Source organism: Python bivittatus, unplaced genomic scaffold, assembly GCF_059951505.1.
Source record: "Python bivittatus isolate LINGU-HERP-01145 unplaced genomic scaffold, Pbiv_v1 ctg000610_np1212, whole genome shotgun sequence".
Lineage (NCBI taxonomy): Eukaryota > Metazoa > Chordata > Lepidosauria > Squamata > Pythonidae > Python > Python bivittatus.
The window spans coordinates 42,354,066-42,368,480 of NW_028277088.1; the positions used below are offsets into that span (position 1 = coordinate 42,354,066).

The following is a 14,415-nucleotide window of genomic DNA, read 5'->3' on the forward strand; positions in this document are numbered from 1 at the left end:
CTATGTGACCTCTCTTGCCACATTGGCCCCGACACTCCTTGTGGTTTACGGAGGAGTTGAGGGTGCTGAAGAGGGTCAAGAGACATCTAGAGTGACACTGGAGGAAGACAAAGACTGACTCTGACCAAACACAGGTTAGAGCCGCTATCAAGGCCTACATTGTGGCAATAAGAGTGGCAAAGCGCCAATACTTCTCCGCGCTTATCGTGTCCACAGAATGCCGCCTGGAGGCCCTGATTTACTAATTTAGCTTTTGTGTTTCTGTAGTCCTGTGTTTGTCACAGCTAATGGCAGCATCTAATCTATTTTGGTAATCTTGAAAAAGCTAAGTAAGGTTGGATTTGGTTAATATTGGATGGAAGACCAGAAGGACATTCCATGGCTATTGATGAAATTGGGAAGGTGGAAAGCCCTCCCAGAAGAAGGGAATGGCAAGCCACTTCCATATTGTTGTCAGGAAAATTGTAACACAACAACAGCTCCAATAATTACAAGCAAAAGGGGGGGGAGAAATAATTTCAGGATACTTAATGTGAATCTAACAAATTGTGAATCCACAATTTCAAAATTGTGATGCTGTACAATGCTATATATTTTCATTGGAATCATACCAATTTATACCACTGGTCCACCTACCTTAGTATGGTCTACATAGGTCAGCTGTCTGAGACAGCATTGATCACATTTATTGATGACCTCTGGCAGACCCCAGACAGGTTTGTGGAACAATCCTGGTTCTCCATGATCTCTCAATGGCTTTCAGTACCATCAATCATGGCATCCATCTGGACCAACTATAGGGATTAGGAGTAGGGACCACCTAATCCTGCAGAATTTCTATTTTTAGTCCCCAGTGGGGTTACATTTCCCTATTCATGACTGGTAGACAATTTGGAGATTTTTTTGAACTTGCAAGTCTTGCTTGAAGAGCAGGTGGCAGCCGTGTACAAGAAACAGAATCTTTGTACAGATTCAATTTGTGTGCTAGTTGCACCCCTTCCTGGCTAGGGAGCCCCTCCAGACAGTCATTTGTGCCTTGGTCACTTCACATGTGGAGTATGTAATGTAGTCTACATGGGGCTGCCCTTGAAGATTACTCGGAAGTGACAGATGATACAGGATGCAGTGGTTCAGGCAGTAATGTGTATGCCATAGCATTCTCATGTAACATCTTTGCTGTGTGAGCTGTACTGGTTGTGAGCTAGCTTCCAGGTACAATTAAAGATGTTGGTTGCTACCTAGAAAGCTCTTCATGGCATAGGGCCTGGCTATTTGAGGGATCATGTCTCCAGTAGTTTGTGTTCATCCTGTACAATGGGAGTTGCCATGCTTGTGGTCCCATTGATCAAATGGTGCCATCTGATGGGACCCAAGAAGTGGGCCTTCTCTGTTGCAGTGCCTGTCTTCTGGAACAACATCCCTCCAGAAATTTATATCATCTCTGCCTTGCTCTTGTTCTAATGATCCTTAAAAACATGGCTTTCCCCCAGGCCTTGGGCTAGAGTCGATGGCGGACCTCTTAAGTGAAAATGTATGTTAGGTTGTATGTTTTATTGCTCTGTCATATTTATTATATTTTCATACTGTTTTTAGTGTTGTACGCTATCCAGAACCACTATGGACTTGAGTGACCTTATACATTTAATAAAGAAATAAATAAATCTCATAGCAGAGTCATTTCTAGTCCTACTCAGAAAAAGAACTGTATTGGGGGGCTTTTGTATGAAAAGCATGGCCCTGTCACTAGGTCATGACGTTTCAATTCTTTTGATTAGAACTAGTTCCAGGCAAGTGATCAGTACATAGTTATGTGATTACATACTTAAGAGTGAGCTCAAGTGTCAACTCTCCAGCTGGCCCATCTTAGGAAAAGTCTGAAAAATCAACTGAAGACAGTGTCTGTATTCATATAACATGCTTAAGAAGCTCATTTAAATAAATAGCAGCATTTCACAACATCCTAAACTTGGTTAAGGGTAACCTTGCTTAGTTTGCGTATGGCTCAGTATGTCTGAACCCAGCCTGTTTGCCTAGTTTATGATTTAATGTATTATATGAGCCGAGAAAATAGGATTAATTCTATAACAAGATTAAATGTGTTATGTGAATGTAGCCTTGTAGCTTCTAGGCTATTTTCTGAACAGGTGATCTTTGGGTCTCTGGAGAGCCACTATGGTAAGCTTTGTACTCAATAAATGTTAAGCATTCATTAAGATTTCAAGCAGGAGCCTTGCAAGATATGGTAAAAAAAAAAAGTCAAGATGGTGGTCATGACAGTGTGATTGAAGCTCCACCTGTGTGTGTGTGTGTGTGTGCATTGCATGTGTGATGCCCATAAAAACAGGTGGATCTTCAAATCCATTGTTATGGCTGCCATCTTGCTTTTTTTTTTTTTTTTTTTAAAAAACCCTATCCTGTGGACACCCCTGATTTCAGGCTTCTAATGGCAGAGGAAAGAACCAGCACAGTACTCTATCAAACAGGGCCAAATGCTGTCTCAAGCAAGGTACATCTTCAACACAATTTCTATCTAATCAGCTCTTGATTTTATTTCTGACTGCTTTTTTAGCAGGCTGGATGCAGGGACTTTTCTTGTCATTAGCTATGCATTGGCATGTAGGGATCTGAGCAAAGTTATATTCACCCTTTTTCACACAAACATACATACACACCAACTCTTTGGTGAATGAATATTGATGTACAATTCTGCAATAGTAATAAGAAATCAATGTTAATGAACCATTGTCCCCTTTGGCCAGTGTATGGCCTACACATCTGTATGAGTTAACATAACATCAAAGGCAAATGGTTTCTCTACGGTTGCCAAGAAAATTACATGGTTGTATCCAAGAAGACACCAGCAACTGAGGTTGACTCAAAGAAGAGTTTACTTTTTATTTGTGTAAAGAAGTGGGGCAGAGCCAGGACAAAACATAAAGTCAATCAAATCTCATCTAATTTAAATTAACTTAAAATGAATTAAATGCAGTTCATGTGATTACTCCCCCTGCATTTAATACTTTCCCTCTTCTGTTAGGTTAAAAATGATGTTTTGGCAACAATTTTTGAAAGGACTTTAGGGGCTGGCTCCAATGATGTGAGAACCACAGGTGGTCCTGGAGCACAGATATGCATCCCTGACTCCAGTCCAATGACCCAGACAGTTACCCGGGTTCTTGGCCCCTCAATCGATCCTGGGCATTAGCTGGGTTGCTATAGAGCAGTGGTCATACTGCAAGTGGAAAAGGGTAAATGTGAAATGTAAAGCCTCTTTTAAAAATGGCATTCCCTCCACTGTTATCATTGGAAATGGCCTTAAGTACTCTTACATGATGAGTATTAAAGCACATAATCGGACGTACCATTCATTTTTCAGCAAATCTCTGAAGGATATATTGTATTTATATAAGTCAGCAACGGTTCTCCTGCCTGCCTACTCTGAGTCCAAAACCACTTCTGGGATTGAACAAGGAAGAAATTCTCCAGTTAATTTTCTCCAAAGCCAAGAATGGTGCACAAGGAAAGGCCAGGAAAATCACTTGATAGCTCATCCCACTGGAGCTCTTCTAGCATTCAGCCACCAAAGGAAGCGTCAGGAACAGCTCCGTTTTTTCTCTAAATTGTCTTTGCAGAGCTGTTATCAGTGGGCATTGTCCTGCTTGCCAAAACTCTACTGGGAGGGGAAAAAAATTAACCCTGCAAATATACATATGAAGAATTTATTTTAGCATGCTTCAAGTTTTTTTCCCCTTTCTCTCTTGCTATAAGCTGCAAAATACCAGAACCATCTGAGAAGCTTCTGCTCCTGGAGAAGGAATTTACCAGATTGGATTGAGTCCCAAAGAGCAAATCAGGTTAGTAAAGGACTCTCATAGGTCAAAATTAAGAGACAGCCTCACTTTCTTCTTACTGGTGGTAGAATCAGCACTGGAGACTCGCTGGAGAAAAGGAAAATTAGGAAACAGGGTGATTTTGGGAACAGAAAGTTTTGATTTGGAAAGCTTGCAACATTCTTACCTGGGATTGCAAATCAGTTGGAGAAACTAGACCAACCTCTGAGATCCTCTGAGCAGGTTGCAGGTTTGCTAAATAGCTGGTAGATAGCAGCAACTGTCTTTGGTGCTGAATATGACAAGAAGACTTCATTGCTACACGCAACATCTCTGTTCAGAGAGGCTGAGTTCAGTAGAATCTGTTTTCAGAATATGCATACGAAATTGCAGCATTATTTGTCTTTTTGAATTCTCTGATCTGGACATACTTGAATACTTAAACTATGGCGACTGAGCTCGCTTCCTTCAATCTTCTCCCCAAAATAGGAATTAGATACAAAGAATGGCATACGACATATTTATAAGGGAAGATGTATAACTTTGGGGATGCTTATAACTTCTTAGCTTCTTGTGTATTATAACAAAGACATATAATAACCATGATCAGCTTCCTCAGTCTTTACCAGTTTTTCTTCAAAATGTTAAGATCATATGAGTTAAAAGAGGGTCTAAATATTATTGTTTGGGCAAAGCTAATTGCTAAAAAAAACAAGTCAAGACTTCTAGCAAATACCTTTTAAAATGCCCCCATCATTTAGGACTTAGAGTACATTAGAAGAATGAAGCATCTATTTGAATCAAAACAAATCTACCTCTTGAAGAAATTAACTGCAGTGTGATTATTTGGTTTGAAAACATAAACATAAATTGGATTCTAAGACAATAGAAGGAAGAGTGTTTCCATCTAACAATGAAAGCCCCCAACTCTCCAGAGGATGGGTACTTCTAAACAATATAATATGGAGTTCCTGGGGAAATGAAGGGAGATGAAGACTAGAACTTTTAAATATATATATGAACATAGAGTTGCTTATTTTAGAACTCATATTTAACATTGATATAAATTTTCTATTATGAAAGATTTAATTTACTTTCATCATCACAGTGTTAACAGCTGCTAGTTTCTATTGTACAGACACCAGTGTACTTAGCTATTATTTGTATTCTACAACATATTATTTATATTCTATAATAAAACAATTAATTTGGAAAAAATAATAAAATGATAAGATAACCAGAACTACTAAAAAAAAAAAAAACCACTAGAATTTTTTTCCCCATTGACTTTCTAAAATTATTTTTTCAACTGAATTCTAGTTTATTGTTTTTTTCTTAGAGGTCTTAGAAGCAAAATGTCCAGGAAAACAGAGACAGAAACTGATGCAGGGGGAAGAAAAAGGGGAAGCTTCATTTTTGTGAATGTCTCTGAGTCAACTTACATTAGGATCCCATGCAATATTTAATAATGGACAATGAAGATTCTTACTAATTAATTCTTGTACATGCTTAACAGAAATGATGGATTTAGTCCCAAGTCAATAGGAAACTTATATTGTCCCATTTTCAGAACTGAAGAAATTTCAAAATTATGGGCATTATGAGAGAAAATACACCCCCCTTCCAAATGTCCACAAAACAGCGGCTGACAGCCTTTATCCTCTGAAACACTTAATTTCAAAAGATGTGTCTCAGATTTTGAAAGCTGTATTCAAGAGGAAACCTGTACTGAATGCATGTCTGGATTTGCTATATCCGGAAAAAAAAAGGAGTCAAGAACATCATGCCAAAATATATTCAATGAGGCTGGCTATGTATATCACAGAGCTAAATCTCAGAAGCTGATGTGAAGTCTCCTTGGTGCTGGATGTTTAATACTGTATTTTGTTTCATTGATATTACACATTGTATTCTGCTCTTTATGGGTATATTCACTCAAGACCCACTCAGGGTGGCCCATGACACAGTCATAAGGTTTATTTATTTATTTGTCTAATTTATATAGCTGCCCATCTCACAAAGCCAGTGGCTCTGGGTGGTGTACAACAGAACTAAAACAATTAATAAATCCCTAAAACCATTATCATTATTAATGATATTAAAAACATTAAAAACTATGAAAACAGAGCTAATACCAAAAAAAAAAAAAAAGTGGACAAGGAGATGTTAATAATAACAGAGCCACCTCACAAGTTCACCTGTCCCCTGAGCTCCCCAGGCCTGCTGACATAACCAGGTCTTGAAGGTTATTGCTACTGTTGAGAAAAGTTTCAGGGAACAAAGAGGAGACTGTTCTCTTGGAATAGACATTGAATAGTAAATGAATATCTTAAATGGCAGATTTGGAAAGCTGATGTAAGCAAACTTTAATAGAAAGACAAAGAAATCCTGAAAGATTAAAAAAGCATTCTGCAAATGATGATCTGTCAACAAGTACCTGAAATCAACTGGCCAGAGTTACATGAATAATGATTTTTCTGAAATACCAATAATTCTAACTGCAAAAACAATAAACTTCTGAGTCTTCAGCCAAAAGAGTGTCAGGGAGTATTTTTCAACTGTGAAGCTTCTAGAACATCGTTATTTCATGACTGACAATTGAATAATGTTTCATCACCTCAAGTCCTGAAGATGCTTTGAGAGAAAGCAGATGGCCTGGGAGAAGTTGCTTCCAACAACATGTTGGGAAAAAAAAGTTCCCTGTGCTTTGAGAATAGCAATCAGAGCAAAAATAAAATAAAATAAAATAAAATAAAATAAAATAAAATAAAATAAAATAAAATAAAATAAAATAAAATAAAATAATTCTTTATGTAGTTGCACGGTCCAAAGCAAGAACAAGAACACATTATACTTGTGATTCCATACTCAGCTGCTTAGAAGTAAGTCCCATTTAACCCAATGAAACTTATTTTTGAGTAAACATGTCTAGGCTTATAGTTTATTATTGCAAAGTGCCACCTTCCTTTTCACTGGTCAGCTAAATCCTGAGATTGCTAGTGCCTCACTGCCCTGCTTAAAATCAACCTATTAAAATTGCTGGCTCCTCATAGTGAGGATTCAGTAAGTTGCTAAGCTCTCCCAGTGATGCTGCTGCCTAGAATTGTTGTTTTCTCACAACAGGAAACCAGCAATCTGCAAACAGGTTGATGGGGGAAGAGAAGCTTTACTGTACCATTCAATAACAATAACAGATTTATGTAACAATAATTGCTTTCTGGTTGGGGAATTCTGGGAATTGAAGTTCACGCATCTTCAAGTTCCTAAGGTTGAGAAACACTGTAGTGAAGTATATCTTCAAGAACTGGATGAAAAAGTTGTAAATAGCTAATGAAGGGCTAGCCCTGTATTTTGGCAGGATGAGGTAGAAACTTCTAACAGCAGGCTTTGGCCGGGTTCAACTATCATGCTAAGCCATAATTGGTTTGTTTGGTTTTGACTGCTGGATGAACCCAGCTACCATGAATGTTTAAACTTTTATCAACAACTTGACATTAAATGCAAATGCAGCTAACAGCTTAGACAACAAATCATGATTAGTATAAAATATAATTTGGCACAGTGTTCAAATCAGCCATTGTGAAGGGCAGTAAAGGGTGATTTATTTAATTCACTATAAACATATTTTTATTGCCTGGAAGAGAGGAGACATTTATGAACTTTTTTTTTTTTTGCCTCAGATGACTAAATTACTGATTTAGCCTTGCTACTGGGGACGAGTTTGCTGTTCTCTCTCCTTCAGGCAGGAAAATATTTTGGACCTATGCTATAGTGATTTATGTTAGAATCATAATGAGAATTGAATGGTAACAACTGACCTTCTTTGAAATCCATGTGATTTTCTAGCAAATGGCTAGTCATACACTACAGATCTCATCTGGGAGATAGGATTCACCTTGTAGATTCTGAATTATATTTTTGGTACTCAATAGATTCCATTGCTCAGGGCTCCATTTTGACATCTGCCAAAGGGCAAGTTGCTTATTAGCAGTCTCCGTTGGGGATTTCAACATATATAATAATCGAAATCAGATTTGGGTCAGTTGATTCAATAATTTGGCAAACCCTTGGAATTCCAGTAAGGAATGAAATTTCCTTATTACAGTGTGGCATCTTAGCATAGTGATGTAAATATTAGAGTTGCTTTCTTTGTTTGCTATCAATGTCTAACCAATATGAATTCATAACAGCCAGTTTCAAGTCCAATATGTCAGATTGGAAACCAACATTTTTTTTAAAAAAAGTGTTGATTATGGCTCGTGTGGGTCTTCCGGGCTGTGTGGAAGTTCTGGAAGTTTTGTTTCCGAACGTTTCGCCAGCATCTGTGACCGGCATCTTCAGAGGGCAGTTCTCCTGCCCTCTGCTCCTGCCTGTGCTCCTGCCCTCTGAAGATGCCGGTCACAGATGCTGGTGAAATGTTAGCATCTTCAAACAAAATTTCCAGAACACGGCCACACAGCCCGGAAGACCCCCACCAGCCATCGTATTCTGGCCGTGAAAGCCTTCGACAATACAGTGTTGATTATGCTTAACTGAAACACTTATTTATCTTGTGGAGAGATGTTTTAGCCTCCTTATTTGCCACAGCAATAGTGGACTTCCTTGGTATCCTTAAAAACAATGACAGAGAATACCTTTTGAATTGGTGAAAGAAATGCAAAACCAAAATTAAGGCCTGGAGAACAATTAATCTTTGTCTGCCTTGCTTACACTTTACTTCAGTTCACTAACATAAATGTATCCTCTAAAGTCCATTTTGGATGTTCAAGGACATAGTTTGGCTTGTGAAAATGAAGACCATATGCAAAGCAAATTAAAGCCTTGCCAAGGCATTTGGCTTTCAGTGTACATTCTGCTGTCCTGGGTAAGAAATTATATATATATAGAATGGAAAAAATGAGGCCTCATCAAATGGAATATCAGAATACAAATATAGCACTTGTTGAGACATTACCACGTCTTTGGATGTTCACATAACAAACATTCTGAGCATTCTCTCTCTTCAGAAAATCTGAGCGATCCAGATTGTAACTGTGCTCTCTGGACTCAAAGCAATTTAATTCTACCTTGATTTCTGAAACTCACTAGAACCATTCTCTGAAAACCAAATTTATGACACAATGTCTAATTTACCGTAAGTGGAACAAGGATTCCAGTTTCCATTAGGGATTGGTCATGAAGTGGTCATGAGATAAGAATACAAAGGATAGTAGTGAAACCAAAGATTGAATGCCGTGCTGTTTCAAATGCAACAAAAAGCATTAAAATGTGGAGGCTGACTTTTAAAAAGCCCTCAGAAGGGTGACATAGCTTATAGATACGAATGTTGTACTTGAGGTAGAGGAATTTTTCTACCTCTACTTCAAGGCATAATAACAATAATTTAAGAGCCTAGAAATTACTGCCCCTCAGATGCAGAGGCCTGGTTCACACAACGTACCCAGCCATATTGTAGTTTGTTTAGTTTCTTTAGTTTTGATGATGTGTGAGCCCAGTTGATATGAACTGAAAACTATTGTTGATGACAAGGTTGCAGAAGTGGTTTTAGGCTAAGGCCTTTACTTAGCTACTTCAAAAAGTAAGTGACTTAACTCCAAGGTGAAAATAAAGTTCCTCATTCAAGCCAATTACAGTTAATTTCAGAATTCTCCATTTGATTAATTATTTTCTCTTCAAACATATTAAAATTGGAATTTGCTGGCAACTTTTGGAGGTCTCTGAGGATTGCATGCATAGCTTTCAAGTACATCATGCAAGGCTTAGGCTGTGCATGCATGTCTATCTTTATGGAGGAACCAAGCTACTTTTTCACAAACCGTGTTTAACCACGTTTAAAATAAACTTGTTTTAACATAGTTTGAACCTACAGGTATGTGGGCAAGCACTTGCCATAATAGCAAATGAAATAATTGGTTCTAACAACAGATTTAAAGGGGAAATGTTCATATAACCCAGGGCTAGCCATCTCATGCGGCATGAGGTCAGCCATCATGAGGTCAGCCATCTCATGCAGCAGATGTTGTAAAGACAACAGTTGCAATCACCTTAACTTTTTGTCCTGAGTATCCTCTCCCAAGTATCTTGCCTGTTTTGACATCCCTATGGATACTACTAGAGGATAATACCCTGGCATATGGTGGTTTGGCTTATATGTGTCAAATATTTGAATTTGAGGTACAGATATTGGCCTTTGTTTCAGGCATTGAGATATCTGTGATAAACCCTGGTTCATCTTTATATCATTTTCTCTTGACATAAAGCCCAGGATGAATTGCAGCCAAGTGTGAAAAAAATATAACTGGCATTTTTAATTTTCCCTTCACAGCTAAGGATTGGAACATTGGTCAAAATATGAAGATGTTATTGATATTAATATTCATAATTACTGGGACACGGACTTTCATGGCCCAGAAACCAGGTACAACAATTTTTTTTTTACGCCCTAATGGTAAGATGTACCCATCTGAGAAACAGGAGTTCCATGAACATGACACCAAAAGAAAGACACATTTGCACTGAGAAAAATATAAGGAACAGTTAGCACATGTTGAAGGATTGCTATCAGCAGTTCTTTTCAACCAGGTACCCTCCAGGAGTTTGGGGGCTGGAGTTCTTAGAATTCAAAGGGTTCATGAAAACCAGAATTCAGGTTCCTTAACTGAGGGAGGAGGAAAGGCTGGCAAGTGACACGAGAGGTAGAAGGTTATTTGGTTTGACTGAGAGCTAGACTGGTGCCCAATCTTACACCTTTATAATGGCCAACTGATTACCTACTTATTTCAGTCTTCCATCTGGAGATCATTTAAAATCTCTTTTCAGTGCTATTGCAATTTTTAAAAACCAGGATACTTTATTAGTTTGTTTTATTTATTCAGGTTTTTTAAAATTACTCTGTTGCATTCTTGTATGCCTTTAGCTGTTCTAAGAGTCTTCAGGACTGAATAGCAGATTATATTAAAAAACTGAAATAATATTGTTTCTTCCTATGATGGTGCATATGTGCCAAGAGGGTAGAGGAATAGAAAGAGAGGATTCTGCTGTTCCTGTAAATTCCTTTGCATACAAATACAGCACACTGTTTGAGGGAAAGATTAGTCCCCAAATTAAAATGTGGTGCTATAAGGGCACCCTAAGCAAAATGCCTTCTGTGGCCCTTCTCTTTTTCTGGCTGGAAAGAAACTCAAGAGGCTTGCATAGACTAACTTCCTCCTATTTCCTCCATAACCAAAACTTTTCTCTGTTTTGTGTGGTAGGTGAGGCTGAGAGACAGTGGCTGGCCCAAGATCACACAGTGATCTTATACATACGAGGAGTGACATGAACCTAGTTCTCTTTGGTCACCGGCCAACATGAAGTCCAATATTAAATTCAATGTTCTATTTAAAATTCAATGCAGTTTAATTGGAATCTCCGTTCATATTTTAAACAATATTTCCCTTTGTCAGCTTGACAATTATTAAGTGGTGATAACTTCTGGAGGTCTCTAACAGCTGCACTTTAAGGCCTTGACAGATTGTGGACCTTGTCTAGTTGTATCTTATGATTTGTCCTACAAAGCTTTAATAAGTAGTTTTAGGCTTCTAGCTTTCAGTTGTCTGTGGTCACCTTAGTAATACTTTTTTAAACATACTGAAATATTTGAACATTTTGTTTTGTAGCCAGAATGCTTAAGCATTACATGATTACATCTTTTCTTCTTTTTCAGTTCCCAAGCCTGTTGATATTATATTTTTGGTGTCCAGTAGTAATATATCTTTCCCTCATGTCAAAACATTTATTAGTACAGCAATCAAGAGTTTACCTTTTGGGCCTAACGAGTATCGCATTGCACTTGCTCAATATAGTGATCAAGTATATAGTGAATTCCAACTGGATACCTACAAAGGGAAGAATCCAATGTTAAATCATATCAAAAAGAAAATGGTACTCAAAGCTGGCTTCTTAAAAACTGGCAGTGCTCTCTACCAAATACATGAGATCGATTCCTGGAAACCAGTTCCTGGAGAAGACAGGTCCAAGATTTTGATAGTGATCACATCTCAACAATCTAAAGATGATATAAAAGAAGCTGGTCAGCTACTGCAGAAATCTGGAGTAAAGGTCATTTCAATTGGGGTGGAAGATGCCTCTTCTGGCGAACTACGTCTGATGGCTACAAAGCCATTTTATTTCTTCTTTCCTAGAATAGAAGACCTTAGTGTATTTGCTCAGAATATTTCTAGGATCGTAGTTGATGCTATTCACATAGGTAATAATGATACAAATCTTTTAAATATGGCAGCTGTGAACATGAACTACAGAACAGTATTAGAAGGTAAGATACATGATTCCATGACAAATAGATTTATTAGGTAGAAGTTAGTGGTGTTAGCCACAAAGTATAAAACTGACTCATCTGAAATATGGTTGGAAACTTAACATATCCCTTTGCAAAAATGAGTAATATTTATTTGTTTATTTCAATTTATATGGCCTCCCATCTCACCAATGCAACTCTGGGTGGCTATTGTGTAGAAAAATAGGAGAGGCAGTGCTATGTATATTGGCTTGTGTTCCTGGAGGTATTATGAGGCCTCTATTCAATAAACATTTAATAAACACACATACACATACATGTCTGCATTCCAATCTACTATACAAACAGTTTCTTCTGCTGGGGGGCACATGTGAGTCACCAATAGTTCTTTTTCTGGCCTCATTAATAAATGCTAATAGCAGAATTTCCTAGTTTTCTTGCAAAACAACAACAGTTAGAAAGTAGGCATGCTAAGTGTTTATGCCAATGGACTTGAGTTGCCCCTCCCACACTACCAAACTCTGGACCCCCACCCTTAATATAAACCTCATTCCTGCCCACCCACAGTAGTTTCCACCTGCCAAAAGAATGGCTACTATTGATCTAGAGCAGTCTCCCCCAGTTAACCCAGTGTGCTCCAGATGTGTTGAATGGCAACTTCGACCATTATTTTCCAGCAAGGCCAAGGCCTTGTTGGCTGGTGAGGGTAGCATTCAGCATAGCTGAAAGGCACCATTTGGAAAAGATTTGCCTAGAGCAAAAGTGAAGCAGAAAGCAGGTTCTCTGGGATGGATAAATGTGGAAGTATAGTTGATTCACTAACACAGATGCCCAAAAAAGCTATCAGGAGTTAAAAGTGAATGCTGTGTTTCTTTCCTATTACAGCGTGTCATGGTGATGGAGTTGCTGATTTGGTATTTATCGTGGATGCAGGTTCTCCACAAACAAACTTTGAAAAGATGCAGCAATTTTTAGGAAACCTTTTGTCTTCTTTGGATGTGAAGGAGAAATGCATAAGAATAGGCCTAGTGACTTTCAGCACTAAGCCCCAGATGATATCTTCACTGCAGATGGCAACTGATAGAATTAGTGTCCTGCAATATATCCAGGGACTATCGCCTAAGCCAGGAAAAGCCAACATAGGTTCTGCCATTAATTTTACAAGACAGAAAGTCTTCAGTGCCAGTGCTGGAAGTAGGAAAGCGCAAGGGGTAGAACAAATAGCCATTCTGATCAGTCACAGATCTTCAGAAGACAGTGTGAGAGATGCAGCTAAACTGCTCAGAAGAGCTGGTGTGACTGTGTTTGCCATTGGTATTGAAGAGGCTAATATTACCCAACTAACCCAGGTTGCTGCTTACCCACCAACACGATATGTTACTCAGCTAAGCACATTTTCTCATTTGCTCAATACATCTCTGAATTTTCACAAGAAAATTATGAATCAAATACAGGAAAAACTCTACATGGATACCAAAAGAACAGAACTTCTGAAAAAAGGTAACTTCTCGTCAACAAAGTTTTTGCAGGGGTGGGCTCTTAACAGCAAAATCAAGAGGCAAGTATGTAAACATTTTGTGAAAAATTTGTTTTCTTGTCAAAATTAGTGCGAGAACATTCTAGAAACTGACCAACCAAATAAATAATAAAAAGGTAGTTGCTGGCCATAAGAAATGTTCCAAAATCTGTCAGAGAATATATTTATGAGACCAACCCAAAGATCACAAAAACCTGTCTAAACACATGAGGTTTCTAGAATTTTTTCATTACTCTAAAACAGTAGAGTAGATTCAAAAGGGCAACTTCTGTGGGCCCAATTTGGAGAGGGTACTGGATTTATTATTTAAGAGATGGAGTCTGTATAACCACCTTTTGTGCAACAGCCCAGGAGCCATGAATAAGGGTTGGCTTAATGGATTTATCAACTCTCAGCCTTTGAATAGCCCTTGTATCAGCCAAGATTGGACCATATGATTCTAGGTTTTATTTCTCTTTAAAAGCTGAATTATCATTGCATATTGATATAATGTAATATATTATTATAATAGAATATAATTATATCATATTACCACTTTGATATTGTAGAAAAGTAGTGAAATCTTAATGTTATTATTGTATGCTTTCTTTTTTCTAATTTGTACACTTTAACTTAAATATATAGCTTTAGAATAAAATTTAGAATGAAATCGCAATCAATTTTGTTCTGAATTGCTATTATGTGTTTTGTTTGAAAACAATGTATTTTTAAATGGATTCCTGTTTCACCAAATGACCTCCCAAAGTGAGAAA

The 14,415-nt window shown here is 37.8% G+C and overlaps 1 protein-coding gene across 1 annotated transcript in view; it reads left to right on the forward strand.

The window, feature by feature from the left end:
- The first annotated feature begins 3,523 nt into the window (after nucleotides 1-3,523).
- Nucleotides 3,524-14,415, forward strand: part of LOC103053334 (collagen alpha-6(VI) chain-like) — a 62,634-nt gene continuing 51,742 nt past the window's right edge. Inside the window, exons 1-4 of the mRNA XM_088150891.1 lie at nucleotides 3,524-3,854; nucleotides 10,156-10,248; nucleotides 11,536-12,144; nucleotides 13,012-13,626. Of these exons, the coding sequence (XP_088007017.1) occupies nucleotides 10,182-10,248; nucleotides 11,536-12,144; nucleotides 13,012-13,626 (1,291 nt within the window). The 5' untranslated portion in view covers nucleotides 3,524-3,854; nucleotides 10,156-10,181. The remainder of the gene's footprint in view (nucleotides 3,855-10,155; nucleotides 10,249-11,535; nucleotides 12,145-13,011; nucleotides 13,627-14,415) is intronic.